Source organism: Pimephales promelas, chromosome 24, assembly GCF_988280905.1.
Source record: "Pimephales promelas chromosome 24, fPimPro1.hap1.1, whole genome shotgun sequence".
Taxonomy (NCBI): Eukaryota; Metazoa; Chordata; class Actinopteri; order Cypriniformes; family Leuciscidae; genus Pimephales; species Pimephales promelas.
The window spans coordinates 19,576,070-19,603,426 of NC_142792.1; the positions used below are offsets into that span (position 1 = coordinate 19,576,070).

Here is a 27,357-nt window from a genome sequence, read left to right on the forward strand (position 1 = left end):
CTGTCATTCACAGTTAACAATATAAAGTCTCTTGTTTTATATATATACATTATCAATATCACAAAAACATCCATGGGTTCAATCATAAAATGTTGTTAATACACTGACCATCAGGTGTAACCTGGCTTTACAATGGGAGTAAGTAAATGATCACAGAATTTCTGTGTGAACTATCCCTTAAACTGTCACATTATGGAATCCTATTGAAAAGATCAACAATTGTGTTCATCTATTTTCTCCTATGAAAATACTTGCCTAAAAAGCATTTAAAACAATTTATTTTTCATTATAAAACATGGATATGATCCATTCCATTGACTTCTACAAAAACATAAGCTGAGTACCACTGAGTCAACGAATTTAACAAAACAAAAAATGACCTTGAGGTATGAGTAAAGCCAGAGTGATGCCTTCACCTGCCGAGAGATAGATGACACTCTGGTGACCAGCAGCTTGAAACCAGTGGTCTGCCCTCTGTTACCATGGTGAGGGGTATAAATACACCATGTGGCGTTCTCTTGCTCATTATCATCATGATACACCATCAGAGGGGAGCAACATTGTGTCTGATGAGAGCACAGTGGGTGAACAGAGAGTTCAACGTGTGGTGCTCTCTTACAAGACCTAACAAATAGATCTGATCTTGCGAATGGATCGGCATGATCTCCACATAAGGTACACAGGAAGTCAGAAGTTCTTTTTGGAATTACTTTCCAAAACTCATTATCAATATTTGCAAAGTGTAGCATGCGGGAACACCATCGCCCTGTGCCATTAAGCTTTCATGAAAGTAAAAGTTAATTAGGTATGATGACTAAACTCCAGGGATTGTAATTAGCCGAACTGCGTGACTGCTCACCAGTAATTAAATGTCAATCCCCGTCAGTTCAGTGGGCCTGAAAGAGCCCTATGGAAAATGTCAAATGCAACAAACTCACCTATGCCCCCAAGACAAACCTCTGGGCAAAATACAAAAGCCCTTTCAAAACAATATAAAAAAAGGCAACTATAAGCAAGGTCGTCTTATGAATTTTAATTTTGTTTTAATTAACAATTAGTGTTTTAAATAAGATGAATGAGGGTTTCCAATAGGATACGCATAAATCTAATTCAAGGTATAATCTCTGCAAAGTCTGTAAATCTTATGAAATTTTACTTCTCGGGTCAATTTACCATGGTTTACGAATGTTTAAATATTTTTACTGGAGAAGAAAAAAAACTATAGGAAAACATTTTTTGCAGTGTGGCTGCTTGACAGAATTTCCTGTGGTCCATGTATATTGTCATTACATAATGAACACACACCTGTGTCCTCTAGACTAGAGTGTAAACTGATGAGATCAATGTGATGTTGACTGTCAGAGAAAGTGAGAGTAAATGTGCCTCAATTGTCACAGAGTTACACTCACTCAGTAGAGGCCTTTGCTATGTTTCAACTGAAGGGCCCTCTGCTTGCGCTCGAAAAAGAGCCCCGTCCCCCTCCATCACGCCACGCACACAGGGTCGAAAATTATCATGGCTTGGGGCAAAAATGCCAACGAAATTAATACAATTCAGTAAATTCATTGCCTGATGAGTCACTTTCGGACACAGTCACAATTTATTCGCTAAATAAATCAACCATTTTGAATGGATTGTTTGACTGAATGATTGAATGACTCACTCATTAAGATAATGATTTGCCGCCACCTATTGGCAGTTTTGAATTAATTTAATTTTCCCCCTTATCTTTTCATTTTTCTAAATTCCTATCTCCCATCTGGGGCTGATAAAAATAATTCCTGCGGTCCAATATGCTGCAAGAAAGACTGTACACACTTGCCCAGATGTCAATTGAAACACAAAATTATGCATTTTTGCAAGAATTGTAAAAATTAAAAATTTTCAACCAGATCTCACAGCAATTCGTACAAATTTTGGTAACACTTTAGAATACTGTATCTTGAAACAATTTGTATTGTAAAAAGCGCTATATAAACAAAGGTGACTTGACTTGACTTGACAGTGATTTGGTGACGCAAGAGCGCGGGCATTTGCACCAACACATTCTCACACCCCAACTCGTCACATATGGACGCTTGGGCAGGACCCCTTGGCGTCATTTCTTGACGCACTGGGTATACCTTTGTCGTCATTTTTCAACGTGCAGGGTAGTCCGATAGACTTCTATAGATCTCTCAACCGGAGCCTGTAGCGTTGAAATTTGACGTCTTGGGTAAGCTCACCGCAATGGTCTGCTGCGAATGGGTCGAGAGTCGAGACTGCAATAAAAATGAATAGGCTACAATAAATGATCTATGCCAGGGCTAGTATAGTGGTGGTGATCCAACTGTTTCTACATGTTTAAAAACCCTCACAATCTGATTTCAAAGTGCCCTCAGTCTCCGCAAAGGTTTAGCGGCTTCATGTGCAACCGCATTCATCGATGAGTTTAACAACGCTCATTGTGTTGTACAACCATTCATCGGTGAGTTTAACAACACTCAACTGCAGGTAAAGCGGCATTCAGAGGAGAGTTTAACCAAATCAACGCTAAACTGCATGTAGAAAGGCATTTAACGGTGAGTTTAACAACGCTCCACGGCGTGTGCAAGTAAGCAGTTTAAGCGTTTTCTTGTCGAAGGTTACGTTACTGGCATCCATGATGTACACGTGCTTTAGAGCATGCAGGATAACGTATTTTTATCGGAGTTTTGTTTATGTTAATAAATATATATATAATGTTTATATAAAATTTATAATGTTTTTTTAATTTAAATTTGTATTTTTTTTAAATCATCTAAATTAATAACGCTGACGTCACTGTATGGGGCGATCCCGAGGTCCATTGCGATTTTCCACTCGGTAAGTAGAAGAGTTAATTAATAGAGATGGATACTATTCTTAAATGTACACATCAAAAACTCTTGAATTAGGACAAGAAGTTGTGTTTAGAACCTTTAGATGTGTAAGGTGGCAATTTATTTTGACAGTAAATGACGGAAAGAGACAATATGAAAATATAGCTTGATGCTGCACCAAATGTGCAGGCCAGCAAAGTTAATTGAATTAAAGTTTTTGTCAAATTTTGTTGCATATAATCCTATGAAATAATCAAGTAAGGCAATACTAGTGGAGATTTTAAGGTTTTCAGTATTACATTAGCACACAACTGTTATTCAACATTATAAATGTTCAGATGAAGAACGGTGTTGCCAGATTGGTTTGTTTTACAGCCTATTTGTTTAAAATCCACGCAAAATTATATAATTAACACTCAAACAAATGTATAATAAATAATATAAATTAATTGTTATGCCCTTTTTATCACACTTAGTGCGACCTAAAACCAACCAATTGGCTGGAAAACTATCCAATCTGGCAAATAGAAGAATACTGTTGTAAAATTAAGGTGTTCAATTCTGATTTGCTTTTTTCTCTCTCATCAGGTCCTTCAATTTTGCCTGCTCTTTATCCCACACGACACATACACACACAGAAACACACAATAAAGGCACTTTTAAGAGCCACGTCTGTCTGTTTCTCTCTCTCTCTCTCTCTCTCTCTCTCTCTCTCTCTCTCTCTCTCTCTCTCTCTCTCTCTCTCTCTTTCTCTTTCTGTGTTGTTTGTTTTTGTGTATATTTGTTGTCAAGTCATGACAAGGCCCAAATTCAGGCCCTGCCCTTCTTGCCAGACTCCCAATCAGGCAAACAGGAAAACTTGCAATGTTTGTTTTGCAAGCCTGTCCACCAAAAAAAAAATCCAAGAAAAAGTGGTGTCACTGGATAGCCAGTGGGGGGAATCTGTGCTTAAAAGCAGAAATGCTGGGCGTATAATTGATTCTGCCCGTATTGCAGTAAGTAAAAGTTTTAATATTTCATAAGTTAGTGTAACCTGAGGTGAAGCTGAAAGCTTGTGTTTTTCACACATTGCATATCAGACATATATACCAATGTGACCTGGCCTTTACTAACATAGTCTTATTGCATACATGGAATAATCCTTTTTTACCTACAAATTGTGCTAGAGCGTAACTATAAGTTGTGTTCTCTGTGAAGTATTAAAGGAGTAGTTCACTTTAAAAAAAAATTTTGCTGATAATTTACTCACCCCCTATGTCATCCAAGATGTCCATGTCTTTCTTTCTTCAGTCAAAAAGAAATTAAGGTTTTTGATGAAATCATTCCTGGATTTTTCTCCATATAATGGACTTTAATGGGGTCCAAACGGTTCAAGGTCCAAATGACAGTTTCAGTGCAAACTGTTCAAAGGGCTTTAAACGACTCCAGACGATGGATAAGGGTCTTATCAAGCGAAACAATCGGTCATTTCAAAAATGACTCGAAAAAAGATTCGTTCATTTTGATGAACGAGTTCGAACAGGAGAGTCACGAACGCTCACAGACCAGAGCAAGGCGACCATTTGAGCTTACAAAACGTAAACTTTGTTATTTATTTATTAAATGACCAATAGTTTCGCTAGATAAGACCCTTATTCATCGTCTGGTGTCGTTTAAAGCCCTTTGAACAGTTTGCACTGAAAGTGTCTTTTCGACCTTGAACTGTTTGGTTCCCATTGAAGTCCATTATATGGAGAAAATCCTGGAATGTTTTCATCAAAAACCTTAATTTCTTTTCGACTGAAGAAAGACAGACATGGACATCTTGGATGACATGGGGGTGAGTAAATTATCAGCAAAAGTTTTTTAAAAGTGAACTACTCCTTTAAGTAAGGCATGATTGCAATGACAGAAACTGCAGAGTACCTCTGGCCTTATCTGAAACTGGTCATTGATTGTACAGTTTAAGAGTAATGTTTCTTGCATTGTACTCCAACTCCATCAAATGTTTTTAAAATAAAATTGCTTTATATAGTACTAAAGTTTCTAATAATTCAGTGGGTTTAACTAATGTGTGATAACTGCTTTTGTTCATTTCAGGTGAGTAAACTTGAAGCTGTGGGGTACAAGCCAATATTATTTATTGGCAAGCCAGACAAAAGGGCTTCAAATAAATGGGTTGCAGATATAATTACCCATCTGCACCCCACTCCTGTCACTAAAACTCTTTTGGATAAAATGCGGAGGGCCTATGAATTTATCTTGACAAAATGTAAGTAATGTTTTGGTTTAGCAATTATGAATATTTTAAGATACATGTATATTTCTTTGTTAATATGTTCAGGTTTTAAATTAAAGTAAACTTGTATTATAGCAACCTCCTTAGCACAGCAACCGGAGAGTCAAGCAGCAGAGGGTCGAGCGGCGGCAGAGGGTCGAGCGGCAGCGGAGGACCAAGCGTCGGATAAAGTGACGGCGGAGGATCAAGGGGCGGCGGAGGGTCAAATGGTGGCGGAGGATCAAGCGGCAGCGGAGGGTCAAATTGTGGTGGAGGATCAAGCGGCGGCGGAGGGTCAAAAGGTTGCGGAGGGTCAAGCGGCGGCAGAGGATCAAATGGTGACGGAGGATCAAGCGGCGGCGGAGGATCAAATGGTGACGGAGTGTCAAGCAGCGGCGGGGGGTCAAATGGCTGTGGAGGGTCAAGCGGCGGTGGAGGGTCAAGCGGCGGCCGAGAGTCAAAAGGTGGTGGAGGGTCAGGCGGCGGAAGAGGATCAAATGGTGACGGAGGATCAAGCGGCGGCAGAGGGTCAAATGGCGGTGGAGGAGACTGTATTTGTTCTTAACCTTGTTCCTTTGTCTTCCCCACTCTCTCCAACCTCTCTCTCTCCTACTTCCTCTTCTACTTCTACATCTATTCTTCCTTCACTTTCTTCCCCACTTTCACTGCCATGCTCTAAATCTTTGCGACAAATTAAACGTAAAAACACCTCTACCTCTTCACACTATTCTCGCTCTGTCTCTCCTCCATCTCTGTCTGCCTCTTCCATCTCCACGTCTTTGAGTCAGGAAGGGCCACGTGTGAAGAACAGAAGAAAAGGTAACTTTTTGCATGGTACATCTTACTCCACACTAAATAATTTTGCTCCAGTTAGAGTTGACTTCATGTGAATTGGAATAATTCAGCGAACAGTTATTGGTACCCAGTTTGCAGTATTTAGGTATTTAGCTGTGGCCTGACTTTTTTTTTTCATATTAAACTATGTTATTCCCTTAACTAAGAGGAATTAATACATACCTCTGTCGTCTCAGTGCGTGCACTCAATCACTCTGGCGCGCAAGACACTTTGATCGCACTTAACTAGCCCAGTTCATTCAATAGGGGCCAAGCAGAGAAGCGACCAAACACCTCCATGTTTTCCCTATTTAAATACAGTTACATTAGCAGTGTAACTCAACCTAGGATGGTGACACAAAATAAAACACTGTGCTTTTCTAAGCGTGTAAAGTGGATAAATATATTGTATGGGGGAATACCACAGCAAGTGCAAGTTCATATATCTATGAACTCGGCGCAGTAATATCTTCACTCTGTCGAGGGAGAGGACTTTTCACGAGTGATGATATTACTGTGCCGAGTCGAAGTGCTCCCAAGCACTTGCTGTGGTAATTCTAAAGTAACTTCTTTACTTCTAAAGTAATTAATATAGTTCTAAAATTAGCTGACAGACAGCCAATGTATGGACAATAAAATGGTCCTGATGTGATCATGTAAGTGCTATATACATGTAAAAATTATTATTATAATTATCATGGTTTCTGTTTCTAGTAAGTACTCTAGTGGCTAGCTCTAGCTCTGAACTAGCTTATTTATTGAGCCTGCAAGGACATCCACTCGGTAATGCATTACAAAAGTATTATCATGCATACATAAATTAATCTTTCAGCATCTGAAACACTTTTACATTTTGATGAACTATCTAAATTGAACCCAACAGTGATTTAGATTTGTTTTCTCTGTGTTCTAATGAATTTTTTTTGCACTTATGATATTTTACAGTGGCAAAACTTGGGATGATACGTGGGAGCCTGCCAGTGAATTCGCACATTTTATGCCTAATTCCCCACATCCCAACCAGCTTTCAGCATGATGTGTCGTGAGCCTAGTCAGCTGGACTTAAGCAGATTTTTTCTTCTTTTTGTATTCTTTTTGTATTGTATTTTTGTATTTTTTTTTTTCTTGCTTTTGTTCATTAAAGTTTTTTGCACAATACCCAGTCTCTTTTGTGTTTACTTGCTTAATGGTGTTTAAAAAACAACCTTTTTCATGAACTGCACAGATCATAAGGGAGAAAATTAGTGCAGTTGGGAGTTTGACATAATGGAATTCCCAAAGGAATTATTAATTTTTTTATTTATTTTTTTTAGTATAGGTAAGTCTACTTTATCTATTTGTTTGGTAAACAACAGAATACTCCTTAATATATTAAAATGTCACTTAAATGTGGTGTTTGAAATATTCAATTACAATATTAGATATTAATTCCTTTAACATTTATAATCAAAATTGTTATTATTGTAATTACCTATTTATATTTGCCTTGCATTTATTCACAGCAAAATAATGTAAAACTAAATGTGTGTGTGTGTGTGTATATATATATATATATATATATATATATATTGGGGGCAATGTGTTCTTCAAAGGGAAGGGGTTAAAGAAACGTCTTCATATATTTTGGCACATCACATGAAAAACTAAGGTGAACTACAAGGTAGTGGGCATTCATGGTGAACATGATGGCTTCAATTTACTTATTAGATTATATATAGTTTTCATTGAAGGGGGTTTTGTTAGTCCCTTTTGAATTTGATTAAGAGATTTATTTACATCGGTTCAAAACAAATACTGCAATGCTATAATAACTATCAAGAGTTTGTATTTTTGTAAGATCGCTCATATATTATTATTACGTTATACAATAATACATTATACATAAATAATCATGGAAATTAAGTCGTATTTCTTTCAATGAAAAATAACAACAAAATAAATAAATATCCTGGATTTGTGTACATCAAAAGTCGGAAGAACCACCAAATGGCCAAGTGTGACGTAGTTTTGACGTTTCCATGGCGCCAGCAGGACAAGCTGTGGTTGGACTAACGTTTATGTCAGAATAAAAAACGCTCCATATCGCAAACTATGTTTTGCTGTCGTTATGACGTCAATAATACTACCAGTTAACAATGAGGTATTGCTATATTAAAAGATATTACACCTTTACCGAGATCCTAACCCTAACCTTGTAGTGTAACTACACACTTCAATGAACTACAATTTACAGCGCCCGTCCCAGTGACACAACGATAGAGGCTCATGGGTAATATAGTTTTAAAACGTTTTGTTATGGAATTAAATAAATACAATCTTTAATGAACAAAAGTACATCTAAATATGTTAATTAAGCTAATCTCTTCGACATATATGAGATTCAGACTAAAATGTGGTATTTCACTGTGAGCACTTTTTAAAATGCTTTTGTAACACCTTTCCATGTATGCCAGACATCTCTGTTCAACATTATGTATTAAACATAACAAAAATAATTGTCCTACCAATTTTCACTTCTATACGCTTATCAGACTTTGCATTTGCAGACTTTGCAGAGTGTTTTTTTTTTTTTTTTTTTGCTTTTCCAGGGGTGCTACAGGACCCCTGAGGGAGGAAGGGCGGATATAGCTACTCTCTTCATCATGGACAACAAACTGTATTGAGTCACATTTATATCTGCACATATTCCCCACCTTTTCTATATTTATATATGCTTGTGTTTGGTTTTTGATCTGCACTCGTAACACAAAAATACAGTAATATTTTACAAATGTTTTAAAATAGACTTTTCAGAATTGCTAAAACACTAACCCCGTTTACAGACAACAACTCAAAATTGTTCACTTATTTCTAATTGATGAGATCAAACCAATTGCACATAATACAAGTCAGTTCAGAGTTCCAAAATTGATTTAAAATGTTGCACTGAATGTTGATACAAACAATGGATGGTAACAATATAAGAGGGAGAGTATGTGAAATAGGTGGTGAACAAAGAGGAAGAGGAGGAGGATGAGAAAGAGCAGAGCAAGGTGTGGAGAATGTTTTAAAGGCTGGATCTGCTTTAGCGATTTTCCTTTTGCCTGAGATGACATTGTCTGTGATGTGGCCAAGGTCTTCCGGCCGGACCAACATGAAGACATGATGTTGAGGCAGAATCACTCTCTCACTGACCATGATTTTGCAATAATTCTTCTGAGTGTACATTTCTGTTTACACACGTTTTAATAATAATAGTATAATAATACAATAATATAATAATACACTTTTGAATATACCATGTAAACACTGCTGTTCTAAATCTAAAGCTCTTTGGTCTTTCATAGGCTTATATCTACATTTCAATACAATGTTCTACAGTGAGAGTAATCTGCTGAGAGGGGTAACAAGTACGCGTAAACACCAATGCAATGTAGAAACAGAAATTATATATTAGGCCAAACATTACTATTGTATACATAGCATACAACAAAACTATAAACATGTACATAAGCAATGTTTGCACATGTGAGGAGTGTGTGTAATGTTTGCACATGTGAGGAGTGTGGTGAATAACTAAGTGTAGCATTTTGATTGGTTGTGTCTTTGTGTTTTAGCTATCTTGTGTAGCTATCTTATTTTTAAGAGAATTGTGTGTAGTGTTTTGAAAAAAAAAAGTGTTTTATGCAATTGAGTCAAAAGCTGAGAAATAACGTATGGTTTGAAGATTTGGCATATAGTTTTGCACTTTGAGTGAGAGGTTTCAAAAATCATGTGACATGAAAAGATTTTGTGTGTAGGCAGTTGGTAAAAACTGTAACATGCTTTTGATTTAGGCTTTTTTCACGGTAACCTTTTTGTCTTTTGCAGTTGTCTTTTCACAGTATGCAAAACAGTGCTGAAGACATTCAATACTATATAATATTCGGTAACAATATGCATTTTACATTCCCGTTACCCATGTACATACTATATACTAATTATAGTAAATACAATCACTGGGTAATAACTATGTTCTAACCCTGAACCTACCACTAGCCCATGTACTTACCTTATATTAGCCAGTACTTTCTAGGTAAGTACACTGTACAGTACTGTAAAAGGAAGCATTAACCTATATTCAGTACAATTCTATACTTGCAGTGCTTACAGTACACAATTTATTCACCTTGTCATTATTATACTTTTTAACGTAATTGCAAAAACAAAATTACTTAGTTGCGATACATTTCTTTTTGGTAACTGCGTGTTTTGGATTCTGTTCTTAATTTTTTTTTTTATCTATTGTCTAACAAATGATCTGTAGTGATCATAATAATGATTATTCCTCCTCATCATTATGGTTTTCCTCCTCATAATCTGCTTCTTCCATGTCACTAAACAGGTTTCAATGGGCTTTATGCACAGCTGCACTACTTCCTGAATTTCAGTCAGCTCCTTGTTTCCTGTCTGCCATTATTGGCCAAATTGATTAATTCAGGTGTGCTTGACCTCAGTAGTCATGGCAACAATAATCAGACACACCTGAATTAATCAATTTGGCCAATAATGGCAGACAGGAAATAAGGAGCTGGCTGAAGTTCAGGAAGTAGTGCAGCTGGGCATAAAGCCAATTGTTATACAGCACCCTACAGTTCAACTAATGAAAGTTACTATACCTCACAGTACAGTACTTTAATTAATGCAATTACATTCCACCACTGACTGGTTTAAGAGGCATGCATGTACACATTTCTATGTATGTGAAAGAAGAGGTTACACTTTGGTTTTATTTATATGGTGATAAATAGCAGATTTTATTACATGCTTTATATTCATAGTTAAGGCTATTGTCCAAGTATGAAAGGTGTTACAGTCTTGTAGATTACAGTCCATCATCAGAAATGTCATCGTCACTGTCGTACTCATCAGATGATGCATTGTCCAAAAAGCTGATGTTCTCTGCTCCAGACAAAACTTGGAGGTAACAGTCTCTTGCTTGCACCTTCATTTCTCTGATTTGATGCCGCTTTCTGAGGATGATGCTGTGCAGACCTTTCAAACCCTCTCCACTTAGATCACATTGCGAATCTTAAAAGAGGAACACAAGAATATAATACCAGCCTTAGAAACGTTATAAACAGTCATCATTGTTGTGTGTATATTTATTAGGGCCCCCTAATAGCAATCTTTTGTCGGTGCAACCCTATGGCTATAGCCTGGTTGAAACCAGACCATTCATTCATAATTGAGTTATGGTCTGGCAAAGCATCATAGACAAATCATTTCCAGAGGGGCGTCACCAACGGACATCGCGGATAGACCTAAAACCAATCAGAGTGATGAAGGAGATGACGTATGCAGAGCGGCGGAGAAACATCTCCGAGTGTTGTTCTTTGCTCGGTTTTTAACACAAAGGAAACGTTCAAAGCGCTTAAAACAGACACGATAGCTGATTCGAATGAGTGATTTGACAGCGGCACCCAACTTTATAATGTAGGCTACAAAATCTGCTTCAAAATCCTAGCGCTGTTGTCATCGTGTAAAGCCCGCCCCAACGTTTCTGATTGGTGCAACGATTTCGACGGATTGGAAATGAGCTTGAATGAGCTCTTTGCCAGACTAACTTTCAGAGCAAATCTAAATTTGCCGGAAGTTGTATGGGTTTTCCCAGGCTACTATGGTTATGTAATTTATTACAAATACATAATATAGAGTGTCTCACTTGAAAATAAGCAGGACAGCTCTCTGAGGGTATCAGAACGAGCTGAGAGAGATTTCCAATGGTGGTCCATCTCTGCAACAAGAATCTTCTGCTCCTCCTCAAGCCTTCTTACTGACATGATGATGTCAAAAGCTCTTCTCTTTGTCCTTAGATCGACAGAGTCTGGAATGCATTTATGATAAATAAACAAATCATTAGTTTTAAACATCAACCTTCAAAGACCCTCTAAAATAGTATGGGGTTGCAGAATAACATTTGAAGCCATTATGTATCAGATTTGTCAGTAGCAGTCAACAGTCTAGTGTACATACCACTGTGTGGGAGCTGCCATGGCCAAGCTGTCTCACCAGACAAAATGGTGTCTAGGCAAAGAGTTTCTGTGATTGGAACCATTCTGTTGTATTTCTCCACAACAGATGTCAGGATTCCCTTCTCCTCCCTGATCTTGCGGCGGATTCTGGCTCGACCTTTGTTGCCATCGTTATCTTTATAGAGACGCTGGGAACGTCTCTTGATACTGGCTACCAGCACCTCAATTCTGCTGGCCAGGGCATCAGCATCATTCGTAGTTGTTGTTGCTGTTGTTGCTGCTGAGAAGAAATAGGTGTGGTTTGCACTTTACAATACCAGTAACAATTACAATTATTTGTGACTAAATGTACAGTATTACAAGTAATCATTTCCTTACCGTCAGCCCAATCCTTTACATCATTCACCCAGTCTTCCAATTGGCTCGCTGTCACTGTCAATTGGGCTTTCATGGTCTCTAGGTTTTGTAACTGGCTTTGCAGAGATTTTGTGGTCTACAATAACAAACAGTAGTTAGAAACAAGAACCAAATGTTCGATGCACAGCTTCATACACTGCTAACATGCAATACTGAACATCTAAAATTAATTCTACTGATGTCATTACCTTTTGATATCGGCGGGTCAGTGAGATTGCCAAATTGTTAACCTTTTGCTGATTCCAGCGCATGACCATGAGAGTGAGCATGTCTGTGCGTCCTGCAAAGACAGAAAATAAGATGTTACCATATTCCTCCAAATTAGTATATAAGGATGTACCTAGTGCAGTATGTCACCTTACCTGCTTTTGACATATGTTTTGTGGTCACTGCAATCCTAGAGAGGAAGGCATTGCACTGTTCCACCTCCTCCCCCAGTGTTAGACCAGCCCCATCCTGATATGCCCCACTCCATTTCACCTGGTTAAGAATAATAAAAATAAAAACAATTAAAAAAACAACAACAACAAAAAAAAAAACAGATGTTTGTAGATTTAGATAATACAATTATATCATATAGCAACATTTCCTTACCTCACATTTAAAATCATGGGCTTTGGCATGAAATACCGAAAGGAAAGGCTTCATGTTCAGAAGGTGCTGGAGCTCTGGACAGCTTTTCGCAACTCTTTGGAGGTAGGGCCAATATTTGCAGGTCACATCCATGCAAAAAAAAAGTGATTTGCCTACTGGCCAGCTTTTCTTGCAGGTACAGGGGATAGGCAAAAATTTCCCCCCTATACATATTTAAGGCAGAGAGCAGGACACCGTGCCGACACACCGCAAGCTCCAATCCCTCCTCGTCTACCTTGCTGGCAGATCTTTGTGAGGTCTCTCTGGCTGCTGACCACTCACCTCCACAAACACCTCTTCCACTGACCTACAATAAGAAAAATGGTGGATGAAAATAAGACTCTCATAAACAAACTCTTCGGAAAGAGGTTTTACAAAATTTTACATGTTTGGTTGTGTTGTGAATGTGGTCCACAAATCTTTTCACGTCTTCATCCTTGGCAATGAAGACGTCTTCAAAGATGGCCTGTTCCTCAGATCTAAAAAAATAAAAAACAACAATTGGTGATGGATAACAATTTATGATAACTTATAATCTGAGATTTCTTGGTTCACACATTAAAGAGTTATGTTTTCCTATTAATACAAACAATGTGATACACAGTTTGGAGTACCTAGCAGCATTCTTGAAACGATAATGCTTGCGGTTTCCATCAACAGAAACTGCAAGCATTTCAGGGGTGCACGCAGGACAGTTAAAGGGTTCTTCCTTGCACATATTGTCCAACTCAAATCGCACAGCCTCCCACTCAAAAAAACTTTTCAGAAAACTGTCCGCTGAGATCTTGCCAGTCTATTAAAAACAAGGAAACCAACAGCTAATAATGTACAACAAATAAATTAGCATCAAACAGTTTATCAAACCACAACTCAACAAATATCAACAACACTGCAGGATAGATAAATTAAGTACTCACACGACCAAAGCGGACAGTTCGCTGATTCAGCATTCTTAAAAATGCTTGGCAGGACAGTCCTGGTGCCGCCATCTTCATTTCTTCAAATGAAAAAAATACATCTGTGGCATAAACTGTGGCAAATTGAAGGGTTGCAGGCCAGTAGTCACTTCTGTTTAGGTCAGCGACTCCAGAAGTCCAAGTGGCTTGGCATGCCTCACAAATTAACTCGGGCATGCTTAGATCATGTCGTCCTGGAAATATCAAAAACACATCCACTGTAATGTAAACCAGGATTTGTGTTCTTTGTACAATTTCTACATTACTTTAAAAGTTTTATATCAATGTCAAACTTGTAGGTAGTCACGTATGGATATATATTTATTTTTTAAGATGCTTCTTAAACAGGACAAAATAAAGTTCTTCACATTCTTACCATTCATTGTGACCACAGCAACAGTCTTTCCTGGACTAACCCTCAATGACTCTGGTGAGCAACCACAGATTTTGTCAGGCATCTCCACAGGTACAAGCCGGACTGAAAAAGAACATATGGTACAATTGAATTATGATCAATTTGTATTGACTGAGATTGTAATAGATCAATGGCAATGAAGATAAATCCAAGATAAAACAATAATGGAAAAAAGGCATAATTTAAATAATTAAGCTTATGAGCTTAACTATTCTAAAAATTATACATATGTTGAACACAAACCAGAACTTACCACAATGGGAAAGAGCCATATCCACCACGTAAGTTGTTGGAGGCAATGGTTGGAAGAATCCAGCAGTCATGGCATCTCTGTTGTGAAGAACATGACGTCACATTCAGCACAGAAGAAGGGACGTGGTCTACAGTCACAACACCGGACAGCCGCTGGATTACTCCCACACTGTTGGCAGATGTGTGTTGCCACATGTTCCCTTTCCGCAGCCGTGTTTACCAGGCGGGGTCTCTCTGCCCTCCACCTCTCTGAAAAGAGACTTTGTCTTTTGCTCCAGTTTGAGGAAGCCAGAAGAGGATCTCTTGGGGTTTCAAGAGGTGATGCTTCATCACCAGAGAATTCACTTAGTGAGTGTTGGAGATCTTGTAGAAAACACTCTGTAAATGATATGGAATATTAAAAAAATTCATTCCATGTATGTGTATATATATATATATATATATATTTTTTTTTTTAACAATATTAAAGTGTACTCAATTTGGCTGTGAAAGGATCAGTATTCTACCAAAGTTTAAAGTAGAAACATTTATTTACATTCTAACCCACTGTCATAAATGTCATAAATATCATATATATATATATATATATATATATACATACATATATATACAAGGGCTAATGGTGACACAATGAAGTACACACCAACAGTCTCTGGAGTAAAGGCCACCTCACAGTTAGGGTCAGGAGCAATGAAGGGAGGATCAGTCTTCCGAATGTGATCAGCTGTAGAGGATAAAAACAACACAAATCAACATTTATAACTTGTCCCAATGCCTGGTTGCCCGCCTAAAATGGTGCAAGCTCACTGTTTAACATAGAGCTAGAGAGAAATATTAGTACACTTATTTTCCAAACCCTAATGGGGAAAGTCCAATTACTATTGGTTATCTGCATATAAGGTGTCATATAGATGATGACAGCAAATATGAATCCTTATATAGAAGCAGATTAAAAAGAAACACGTTGGTTGGCAATTGACAACACACTCTGAAGAATAAAGTGTTTCAAACACAGCCTTGCCAAGACCAATAACTTGAAAGAGATTAAGTATGATAGTAACCAGGCTATCTCATTTGACGTTATATTAACCATTTTGACAAGAATGCCTGACAATGTCAATACAGCCCACAATTAAACTATTTTTTATGCTTTGCAGAAATATCTAATATTAACCTGAATGTGTCTTTCACTTAATCCAAGACTAATGATATCTTTCATTAATCTACTTTTTATGCAAAAAATCAAATGACTGATTCTGGGTTGACTGTTTCCCTGCCATATTACGCTATACATGTATTGTAACATATACACTCATAAGTGGTTAAACAATCTACAATATATCTTGAATGAAAAACAATACTGACCCTTATCTGAATGATTCCTGCTTGATCTTGGCCTCGCATGAACGATATTTCCAGTATTGTCTCTTTTTCTCCAAACCACCCTCGGTTCAGGTGTATTTACTGGTGCTGCTGCAGCTGCCTTCTCTTCCTGCAGCTCATCAAGAAGGTCATCAAGACTTTGGAGCTCATCTTTCAGTTCTTGGTCATCAACCAAGTTATCCAAGATCATGAGATGATCTTGGATTTCTGAATCACTCTTGGACATTGTGATGGGCAGAAACACAAACAGACAGAAAGACTCACAACGAAGAGATGACAGACAAACAAATAAATGTAGAGAGAGAGAGAGAGAGAGAGAGAGAGAGAGAGAGAGAGAGAGAGCTAGAGAGAGACTGATAAGTGCAGATTAACAAGACAGACGTGGCTCTTAAAAGTGCCTTTGTTTGTGTGTGTGTTTTGTGTGTGTATGTGTGTAAGAATAAAACTCGTTTTAGAAGCTGCCAATTTTGAGGGTCCTAAAGAAAAAACAGAATTGAACATTTTACACCAGTATTCTCTTCATCTGTGTTGCCAGAATGAGCTATATTTTATGTGCACACGCACACGCCGTGGAGCGTTGTTAAACTCACCGTTAAATGCCTTTCTACATGCAGTTTAGCGTTGATTTGGTTAAACTCTCCTCTGAATGCCGCTTTACCTGCAGTTGAGTGTTGTTAAACTCACCGATGAATGGTTGTACAACACAATGAGCGTTGTTAAACTCATCGATGAATGCGGTTGCACATGAAGCCGCTAAACCTTTGCGGAGACTGAGGGCACTTTGAAATCAGATTGTGAGGGTTTTTAAACATGTAGAAACAGTTGGATCACCACCACTATACTAGCCCTGGCATAGATCATTTATTGTAGCCTATTCATTTTTATTGCAGTCTCGACTCTCGACCCATTCGCAGCAGACCATTGCGGTGAGCTTACCCAAGACGTCAAATTTCAACGCTACAGGCTCCGGTTGAGAGATCTATAGAAGTCTATCGGACTACCCTGCACGTTGAAAAATGACGACAAAGGTATACCCAGTGCGTCAAGAAATGACGCCAAGGGGTCCTGCCCAAGCGTCCATATGTGACGAGTTGGGGTGTGAGAATGTGTTGGCAAAGCCAGTTACAAAACCTAGAGACCATGAAAGCCCAATTGACAGTGACAGCGAGCCAATTGGAAGACTGGGTGAATGATGTAAAGGATTGGGCTGACGGTAAGGAAATGATTACTTGTAATACTGTACATTTAGTCACAAATAATTGTAATTGTTACTGGTATTGTAAAGTGCAAACCACACCTATTTCTTCTCAGCAGCAACAACAGCAACAACAACTACGAATGATGCTGATGCCCTGGCCAGCAGAATTGAGGTGCTGGTAGCCAGTATCAAGAGACGTTCCCAGCGTCTCTATAAAGATAACGATGGCAACAAAGGTCGAGCCAGAATCCGCCGCAAGATCAGGGAGGAGAAGGGAATCCTGACATCTGTTGTGGAGAAATACAACAGAATGGTTCCAATCACAGAAACTCTTTGCCTAGACACCATTTTGTCTGGTGAGACAGCTTGGCCATGGCAGCTCCCACACAGTGGTATGTACACTAGACTGTTGACTGCTACTGACAAATCTGATACATAATGGCTTCAAATGTTATTCTGCAACCCCATACTATTTTAGAGGGTCTTTGAAGGTTGATGTTTAAAACTAATGATTTGTTTATTTATCATAAATGCATTCCAGACTCTGTCGATCTAAGGACAAAGAGAAGAGCTTTTGACATCATCATGTCAGTAAGAAGGCTTGAGGAGGAGCAGAAGATTCTTGTTGCAGAGATGGACCACCATTGGAAATCTCTCTCAGCTCGTTCTGATACCCTCAGAGAGCTGTCCTGCTTATTTTCAAGTGAGACACTCTATATTATGTATTTGTAATAAATTACATAACCATAGTAGCCTGGGAAAACCCATACAACTTCCGGCAAATTTAGATTTGCTCTGAAAGTTAGTCTGGCAAAGAGCTCATTCAAGCTCATTTCCAATCCGTCGAAATCGTTGCACCAATCAGAAACGTTGGGGCGGGCTTTACACGATGACAACAGCGCTAGGATTTTGAAGCAGATTTTGTAGCCTACATTATAAAGTTGGGTGCCGCTGTCAAATCACTCATTCGAATCAGCTATCGTGTCTGTTTTAAGCGCTTTGAACGTTTCCTTTGTGTTAAAAACCGAGCAAAGAACAACACTCGGAGATGTTTCTCCGCCGCTCTGCATACGTCATCTCCTTCATCACTCTGATTGGTTTTAGGTCTATCCGCGATGTCCGTTGGTGACGCCCCTCTGGAAATGATTTGTCTATGATGCTTTGCCAGACCATAACTCAATTATGAATGAATGGTCTGGTTTCAACCAGGCTATAGCCATAGGGTTGCACCGACAAAAGATTGCTATTAGGGGGCCCTAATAAATATACACACAACAATGATGACTGTTTATAACGTTTCTAAGGCTGGTATTATATTCTTGTGTTCCTCTTTTAAGATTCGCAATGTGATCTAAGTGGAGAGGGTTTGAAAGGTCTGCACAGCATCATCCTCAGAAAGCGGCATCAAATCAGAGAAATGAAGGTGCAAGCAAGAGACTGTTACCTCCAAGTTTTGTCTGGAGCAGAGAACATCAGCTTTTTGGACAATGCATCATCTGATGAGTACGACAGTGACGATGACATTTCTGATGATGGACTGTAATCTACAAGACTGTAACACCTTTCATACTTGGACAATAGCCTTAACTATGAATATAAAGCATGTAATAAAATCTGCTATTTATCACCATATAAATAAAACCAAAGTGTAACCTCTTCTTTCACATACATAGAAATGTGTACATGCATGCCTCTTAAACCAGTCAGTGGTGGAATGTAATTGCATTAATTAAAGTACTGTACTGTGAGGTATAGTAACTTTCATTAGTTGAACTGTAGGGTGCTGTATAACAATTGGCTTTATGCCCAGCTGCACTACTTCCTGAACTTCAGCCAGCTCCTTATTTCCTGTCTGCCATTATTGGCCAAATTGATTAATTCAGGTGTGTCTGATTATTGTTGCCATGACTACTGAGGTCAAGCACACCTGAATTAATCAATTTGGCCAATAATGGCAGACAGGAAACAAGGAGCTGACTGAAATTCAGGAAGTAGTGCAGCTGTGCATAAAGCCCATTGAAACCTGTTTAGTGACATGGAAGAAGCAGATTATGAGGAGGAAAACCATAATGATGAGGAGGAATAATCATTATTATGATCACTACAGATCATTTGTTAGACAATAGATAAAAAAAAAAATTAAGAACAGAATCCAAAACACGCAGTTACCAAAAAGAAATGTATCGCAACTAAGTAATTTTGTTTTTGCAATTACGTTAAAAAGTATAATAATGACAAGGTGAATAAATTGTGTACTGTAAGCACTGCAAGTATAGAATTGTACTGAATATAGGTTAATGCTTCCTTTTACAGTACTGTACTTACAGTGTACTTACCTAGAAAGTACTGGCTAATATAAGGTAAGTACATGGGCTAGTGGTAGGTTCAGGGTTAGAACATAGTTATTACCCAGTGATTGTATTTACTATAATTAGTATATAGTATGTACATGGGTAACGGGAATGTAAAATGCATATTGTTACCGAATATTATATAGTATTGAATGTCTTCAGCACTGTTTTGCATACTGTGAAAAGACAACTGCAAAAGACAAAAAGGTTACCGTGAAAAAAGCCTAAATCAAAAGCATGTTACAGTTTTTACCAACTGCCTACACACAAAATCTTTTCATGTCACATGATTTTTGAAACCTCTCACTCAAAGTGCAAAACTATATGCCAAATCTTCAAACCATACGTTATTTCTCAGCTTTTGACTCAATTGCATAAAACACTTTTTTTTTTCAAAACACTACACACAATTCTCTTAAAAATAAGATAGCTACACAAGATAGCTAAAACACAAAGACACAACCAATCAAAATGCTACACTTAGTTATTCACCACACTCCTCACATGTGCAAACATTACACACACTCCTCACATGTGCAAACATTGCTTATGTACATGTTTATAGTTTTGTTGTATGCTATGTATACAATAGTAATGTTTGGCCTAATATATAATTTCTGTTTCTACATTGCATTGGTGTTTACGCGTACTTGTTACCCCTCTCAGCAGATTACTCTCACTGTAGAACATTGTATTGAAATGTAGATATAAGCCTATGAAAGACCAAAGAGCTTTAGATTTAGAACAGCAGTGTTTACATGGTATATTCAAAAGTGTATTATTATATTATTGTATTATTATACTATTATTATTAAAACGTGTGTAAACAGAAATGTACACTCAGAAGAATTATTGCAAAATCATGGTCAGTGAGAGAGTGATTCTGCCTCAACATCATGTCTTCATGTTGGTCCGGCCGGAAGACCTTGGCCACATCACAGACAATGTCATCTCAGGCAAAAGGAAAATCGCTAAAGCAGATCCAGCCTTTAAAACATTCTCCACACCTTGCTCTGCTCTTTCTCATCCTCCTCCTCTTCCTCTTTGTTCACCACCTATTTCACATACTCTCCCTCTTATATTGTTACCATCCATTGTTTGTATCAACATTCAGTGCAACATTTTAAATCAATTTTGGAACTCTGAACTGACTTGTATTATGTGCAATTGGTTTGATCTCATCAATTAGAAATAAGTGAACAATTTTGAGTTGTTGTCTGTAAACGGGGTTAGTGTTTTAGCAATTCTGAAAAGTCTATTTTAAAACATTTGTAAAATATTACTGTATTTTTGTGTTACGAGTGCAGATCAAAAACCAAACACAAGCATATATAAATATAGAAAAGGTGGGGAATATGTGCAGATATAAATGTGACTCAATACAGTTTGTTGTCCATGATGAAGAGAGTAGCTATATCCGCCCTTCCTCCCTCAGGGGTCCTGTAGCACCCCTGGAAAAGCAAAAAAAAAAAAAAAAAAACACTCTGCAAAGTCTGCAAATGCAAAGTCTGATAAGCGTATAGAAGTGAAAATTGGTAGGACAATTATTTTTGTTATGTTTAATACATAATGTTGAACAGAGATGTCTGGCATACATGGAAAGGTGTTACAAAAGCATTTTAAAAAGTGCTCACAGTGAAATACCACATTTTAGTCTGAATCTCATATATGTCGAAGAGATTAGCTTAATTAACATATTTAGATGTACTTTTGTTCATTAAAGATTGTATTTATTTAATTCCATAACAAAACGTTTTAAAACTATATTACCCATGAGCCTCTATCGTTGTGTCACTGGGACGGGCGCTGTAAATTGTAGTTCATTGAAGTGTGTAGTTACACTACAAGGTTAGGGTTAGGATCTCGGTAAAGGTGTAATATCTTTTAATATAGCAATACCTCATTGTTAACTGGTAGTATTATTGACGTCATAACGACAGCAAAACATAGTTTGCGATATGGAGCGTTTTTTATTCTGACATAAACGTTAGTCCAACCACAGCTTGTCCTGCTGGCGCCATGGAAACGTCAAAACTACGTCACACTTGGCCATTTGGTGGTTCTTCCGACTTTTGATGTACACAAATCCAGGATATTTATTTATTTTGTTGTTATTTTTCATTGAAAGAAATACGACTTAATTTCCATGATTATTTATGTATAATGTATTATTGTATAACGTAATAATAATATATGAGCGATCTTACAAAAATACAAACTCTTGATAGTTATTATAGCATTGCAGTATTTGTTTTGAACCGATGTAAATAAATCTCTTAATCAAATTCAAAAGGGACTAACAAAACCCCCTTCAATGAAAACTATATATAATCTAATAAGTAAATTGAAGCCATCATGTTCACCATGAATGCCCACTACCTTGTAGTTCACCTTAGTTTTTCATGTGATGTGCCAAAATATATGAAGACGTTTCTTTAACCCCTTCCCTTTGAAGAACACATTGCCCCCAATATATATATATATATATATATATATATATACACACACACACACACATTTAGTTTTACATTATTTTGCTGTGAATAAATGCAAGGCAAATATAAATAGGTAATTACAATAATAACAATTTTGATTATAAATGTTAAAGGAATTAATATCTAATATTGTAATTGAATATTTCAAACACCACATTTAAGTGACATTTTAATATATTAAGGAGTATTCTGTTGTTTACCAAACAAATAGATAAAGTAGACTTACCTATACTAAAAAAAATAAATAAAAAAATTAATAATTCCTTTGGGAATTCCATTATGTCAAACTCCCAACTGCACTAATTTTCTCCCTTATGATCTGTGCAGTTCATGAAAAAGGTTGTTTTTTAAACACCATTAAGCAAGTAAACACAAAAGAGACTGGGTATTGTGCAAAAAACTTTAATGAACAAAAGCAAGAAAAAAAAAAATACAAAAATACAATACAAAAAGAATACAAAAAGAAGAAAAAATCTGCTTAAGTCCAGCTGACTAGGCTCACGACACATCATGCTGAAAGCTGGTTGGGATGTGGGGAATTAGGCATAAAATGTGCGAATTCACTGGCAGGCTCCCACGTATCATCCCAAGTTTTGCCACTGTAAAATATCATAAGTGCAAAAAAAATTCATTAGAACACAGAGAAAACAAATCTAAATCACTGTTGGGTTCAATTTAGATAGTTCATCAAAATGTAAAAGTGTTTCAGATGCTGAAAGATTAATTTATGTATGCATGATAATACTTTTGTAATGCATTACCGAGTGGATGTCCTTGCAGGCTCAATAAATAAGCTAGTTCAGAGCTAGAGCTAGCCACTAGAGTACTTACTAGAAACAGAAACCATGATAATTATAATAATAATTTTTACATGTATATAGCACTTACATGATCACATCAGGACCATTTTATTGTCCATACATTGGCTGTCTGTCAGCTAATTTTAGAACTATATTAATTACTTTAGAAGTAAAGAAGTTACTTTAGAATTACCACAGCAAGTGCTTGGGAGCACTTCGACTCGGCACAGTAATATCATCACTCGTGAAAAGTCCTCTCCCTCGACAGAGTGAAGATATTACTGCGCCGAGTTCATAGATATATGAACTTGCACTTGCTGTGGTATTCCCCCATACAATATATTTATCCACTTTACACGCTTAGAAAAGCACAGTGTTTTATTTTGTGTCACCATCCTAGGTTGAGTTACACTGCTAATGTAACTGTATTTAAATAGGGAAAACATGGAGGTGTTTGGTCGCTTCTCTGCTTGGCCCCTATTGAATGAACTGGGCTAGTTAAGTGCGATCAAAGTGTCTTGCGCGCCAGAGTGATTGAGTGCACGCACTGAGACGACAGAGGTATGTATTAATTCCTCTTAGTTAAGGGAATAACATAGTTTAATATGAAAAAAAAAAGTCAGGCCACAGCTAAATACCTAAATACTGCAAACTGGGTACCAATAACTGTTCGCTGAATTATTCCAATTCACATGAAGTCAACTCTAACTGGAGCAAAATTATTTAGTGTGGAGTAAGATGTACCATGCAAAAAGTTACCTTTTCTTCTGTTCTTCACACGTGGCCCTTCCTGACTCAAAGACGTGGAGATGGAAGAGGCAGACAGAGATGGAGGAGAGACAGAGCGAGAATAGTGTGAAGAGGTAGAGGTGTTTTTACGTTTAATTTGTCGCAAAGATTTAGAGCATGGCAGTGAAAGTGGGGAAGAAAGTGAAGGAAGAATAGATGTAGAAGTAGAAGAGGAAGTAGGAGAGAGAGAGGTTGGAGAGAGTGGGGAAGACAAAGGAACAAGGTTAAGAACAAATACAGTCTCCTCCACCGCCATTTGACCCTCTGCCGCCGCTTGATCCTCCGTCACCATTTGATCCTCTTCCGCCGCCTGACCCTCCACCACCTTTTGACTCTCGGCCGCCGCTTGACCCTCCACCGCCGCTTGACCCTCCACAGCCATTTGACCCCCCGCCGCTGCTTGACACTCCGTCACCATTTGATCCTCCGCCGCCGCTTGATCCTCCGTCACCATTTGATCCTCTGCCGCCGCTTGACCCTCCGCAACCTTTTGACCCTCCGCCGCCGCTTGATCCTCCACCACAATTTGACCCTCCGCTGCCGCTTGATCCTCCGCCACCATTTGACCCTCCGCCGCCCCTTGATCCTCCGCCGCCACTTTATCCGACGCTTGGTCCTCCGCTGCCGCTCGACCCTCTGCCGCCGCTCGACCCTCTGCTGCTTGACTCTCCGGTTGCTGTGCTAAGGAGGTTGCTATAATACAAGTTTACTTTAATTTAAAACCTGAACATATTAACAAAGAAATATACATGTATCTTAAAATATTCATAATTGCTAAACCAAAACATTACTTACATTTTGTCAAGATAAATTCATAGGCCCTCCGCATTTTATCCAAAAGAGTTTTAGTGACAGGAGTGGGGTGCAGATGGGTAATTATATCTGCAACCCATTTATTTGAAGCCCTTTTGTCTGGCTTGCCAATAAATAATATTGGCTTGTACCCCACAGCTTCAAGTTTACTCACCTGAAATGAACAAAAGCAGTTATCACACATTAGTTAAACCCACTGAATTATTAGAAACTTTAGTACTATATAAAGCAATTTTATTTTAAAAACATTTGATGGAGTTGGAGTACAATGCAAGAAACATTACTCTTAAACTGTACAATCAATGACCAGTTTCAGATAAGGCCAGAGGTACTCTGCAGTTTCTGTCATTGCAATCATGCCTTACTTAAAGGAGTAGTTCACTTTTAAAAAACTTTTGCTGATAATTTACTCACCCCCATGTCATCCAAGATGTCCATGTCTGTCTTTCTTCAGTCGAAAAGAAATTAAGGTTTTTGATGAAAACATTCCAGGATTTTCTCCATATAATGGACTTCAATGGGAACCAAACAGTTCAAGGTCGAAAAGACACTTTCAGTGCAAACTGTTCAAAGGGCTTTAAACGACACCAGACGATGAATAAGGGTCTTATCTAGCGAAACTATTGGTCCTTTAATAAATAAATAACAAAGTTTACGTTTTATAAGCTCAAATGGTCGCCTTGCTCTGGTCTGTGAGCGTTCGTGACTCTCCTGTTCGAACTCGTTCATCAAAATGAACGAATCTTTTTTCGAGTCATTTTTGAAATGACCGATTGTTTCGCTTGATAAGACCCTTATCCATCGTCTGGAGTCGTTTAAAGCCCTTTGAACAGTTTGCACTGAAACTGTCATTTGGACCTTGAACCGTTTGGACCCCATTAAAGTCCATTATATGGAGAAAAATCCAGGAATGATTTCATCAAAAACCTTAATTTCTTTTTGACTGAAGAAAGAAAGACATGGACATCTTGGATGACATAGGGGGTGAGTAAATTATCAGCAAAAATTTTTTTTAAAGTGAACTACTCCTTTAATACTTCACAGAGAACACAACTTATAGTTACGCTCTAGCACAATTTGTAGGTAAAAAAGGATTATTCCATGTATGCAATAAGACTATGTTAGTAAAGGCCAGGTCACATTGGTATATATGTCTGATATGCAATGTGTGAAAAACACAAGCTTTCAGCTTCACCTCAGGTTACACTAACTTATGAAATATTAAAACTTTTACTTACTGCAATACGGGCAGAATCAATTATACGCCCAGCATTTCTGCTTTTAAGCACAGATTCCCCCCACTGGCTATCCAGTGACACCACTTTTTCTTGGATTTTTTTTTTTGGTGGACAGGCTTGCAAAACAAACATTGCAAGTTTTCCTGTTTGCCTGATTGGGAGTCTGGCAAGAAGGGCAGGGCCTGAATTTGGGCCTTGTCATGACTTGACAACAAATATACACAAAAACAAACAACACAGAAAGAGAAAGAGAGAGAGAGAGAGAGAGAGAGAGAGAGAGAGAGAGAGAGAGAGAGAGAGAGAGAGAGAGAGAAAGAAAGAAACAGACAGACGTGGCTCTTAAAAGTGCCTTTATTGTGTGTTTCTGTGTGTGTATGTGTCGTGTGGGATAAAGAGCAGGCAAAATTGAAGGACCTGATGAGAGAGAAAAAAGCAAATCAGAATTGAACACCTTAATTTTACAACAGTATTCTTCTATTTGCCAGATTGGATAGTTTTCCAGCCAATTGGTTGGTTTTAGGTCGCACTAAGTGTGATAAAAAGGGCATAACAATTAATTTATATTATTTATTATACATTTGTTTGAGTGTTAATTATATAATTTTGCGTGGATTTTAAACAAATAGGCTGTAAAACAAACCAATCTGGCAACACCGTTCTTCATCTGAACATTTATAATGTTGAATAACAGTTGTGTGCTAATGTAATACTGAAAACCTTAAAATTTCCACTAGTATTGCCTTACTTGATTATTTCATAGGATTATATGCAACAAAATTTGACAAAAACTTTAATTCAATTAACTTTGCTGGCCTGCACATTTGGTGCAGCATCAAGCTATATTTTCATATTGTCTCTTTCCGTCATTTACTGTCAAAATAAATTGCCACCTTACACATCTAAAGGTTCTAAACACAACTTCTTGTCCTAATTCAAGAGTTTTTGATGTGTACATTTAAGAATAGTATCCATCTCTATTAATTAACTCTTCTACTTACCGAGTGGAAAATCGCAATGGACCTCGGGATCGCCCCATACAGTGACGTCAGCGTTATTAATTTAGATGATTTAAAAAAAAAATACAAATTTAAATTAAAAAAACATTATAAATTTTATATAAACATTATATATATATTTATTAACATAAACAAAACTCCGATAAAAATACGTTATCCTGCATGCTCTAAAGCACGTGTACATCATGGATGCCAGTAACGTAACCTTCGACAAGAAAACGCTTAAACTGCTTACTTGCACACGCCGTGGAGCGTTGTTAAACTCACCGTTAAATGCCTTTCTACATGCAGTTTAGCGTTGATTTGGTTAAACTCTCCTCTGAATGCCGCTTTACCTGCAGTTGAGTGTTGTTAAACTCACCGATGAATGGTTGTACAACACAATGAGCGTTGTTAAACTCATCGATGAATGCGGTTGCACATGAAGCCGCTAAACCTTTGCGGAGACTGAGGGCACTTTGAAATCAGATTGTGAGGGTTTTTAAACATGTAGAAACAGTTGGATCACCACCACTATACTAGCCCTGGCATAGATCATTTATTGTAGCCTATTCATTTTTATTGCAGTCTCGACTCTCGACCCATTCGCAGCAGACCATTGCGGTGAGCTTACCCAAGACGTCAAATTTCAACGCTACAGGCTCCGGTTGAGAGATCTATAGAAGTCTATCGGACTA

The 27,357-nt window shown here is 37.8% G+C and overlaps 4 protein-coding genes across 7 annotated transcripts; 2 read left to right on the forward strand and 2 right to left on the reverse strand.

The window, feature by feature from the left end:
- The first annotated feature begins 3,107 nt into the window (after positions 1–3,107).
- LOC148965222 (uncharacterized) lies at positions 3,108–6,051 on the forward strand. Its single transcript, XM_089127115.1, has 3 exons — positions 3,108–3,835; positions 4,920–5,091; positions 5,194–6,051. Exons 1-3 carry the CDS (start codon positions 3,635–3,637, stop codon positions 5,985–5,987), a joined length of 1,167 nt encoding a protein of 388 aa, XP_088983241.1. The 5' UTR covers positions 3,108–3,634; the 3' UTR covers positions 5,988–6,051.
- A 4,620-nt stretch (positions 6,052–10,671) lies between these two features.
- Positions 10,672–16,070, reverse strand: LOC148965223 (uncharacterized). Of its 3 annotated transcripts, none has more exons than XM_089126996.1 (14): positions 15,963–16,070; positions 15,241–15,321; positions 14,599–14,975; positions 14,307–14,408; positions 13,892–14,124; positions 13,589–13,767; positions 13,360–13,453; positions 12,936–13,281; positions 12,704–12,821; positions 12,530–12,621; positions 12,303–12,417; positions 11,926–12,201; positions 11,615–11,776; positions 10,672–10,980 (listed from the first exon to the last, which is right to left on the reverse strand). In XM_089126996.1, exons 8-14 carry the CDS (start codon positions 13,065–13,067, stop codon positions 10,775–10,777), a joined length of 1,101 nt encoding a protein of 366 aa, XP_088983122.1. In that variant the 5' UTR covers positions 13,068–13,281; positions 13,360–13,453; positions 13,589–13,767; positions 13,892–14,124; positions 14,307–14,408; positions 14,599–14,975; positions 15,241–15,321; positions 15,963–16,070; the 3' UTR covers positions 10,672–10,774. The 3 variants fall into 3 exon arrangements, with proteins under 3 accessions (XP_088983122.1, XP_088983121.1, XP_088983123.1); XM_089126995.1 differs by having other exon boundaries at positions 11,926–12,204; XM_089126997.1 differs by lacking the exons at positions 15,241–15,321; positions 15,963–16,070 and having other exon boundaries at positions 11,926–12,204; positions 14,347–14,408; positions 14,599–14,676.
- A 1,028-nt stretch (positions 16,071–17,098) lies between these two features.
- LOC148965224 (uncharacterized) lies at positions 17,099–18,824 on the forward strand. Of its 2 annotated transcripts, none has more exons than XM_089126998.1 (4): positions 17,099–17,193; positions 17,292–17,570; positions 17,720–17,881; positions 18,516–18,824. In XM_089126998.1, exons 1-4 carry the CDS (start codon positions 17,121–17,123, stop codon positions 18,719–18,721), a joined length of 720 nt encoding a protein of 239 aa, XP_088983124.1. In that variant the 5' UTR covers positions 17,099–17,120; the 3' UTR covers positions 18,722–18,824. The 2 variants fall into 2 exon arrangements, with proteins under 2 accessions (XP_088983124.1, XP_088983125.1); XM_089126999.1 differs by having other exon boundaries at positions 17,295–17,570.
- Positions 18,825–23,448: 4,624 nt separating this feature from the next.
- On the reverse strand, positions 23,449–25,973 carry LOC148965225 (uncharacterized). The gene is made up of 3 exons (XM_089126763.1): positions 25,665–25,973; positions 24,409–24,580; positions 23,449–24,306 (listed from the first exon to the last, which is right to left on the reverse strand). The coding sequence occupies exons 1-3, from the start codon at positions 25,794–25,796 to the stop codon at positions 23,513–23,515; spliced, it is 1,098 nt and encodes a 365-aa protein (XP_088982889.1). The 5' UTR covers positions 25,797–25,973; the 3' UTR covers positions 23,449–23,512.
- Positions 25,974–27,357: the final 1,384 nt, after the last annotated feature.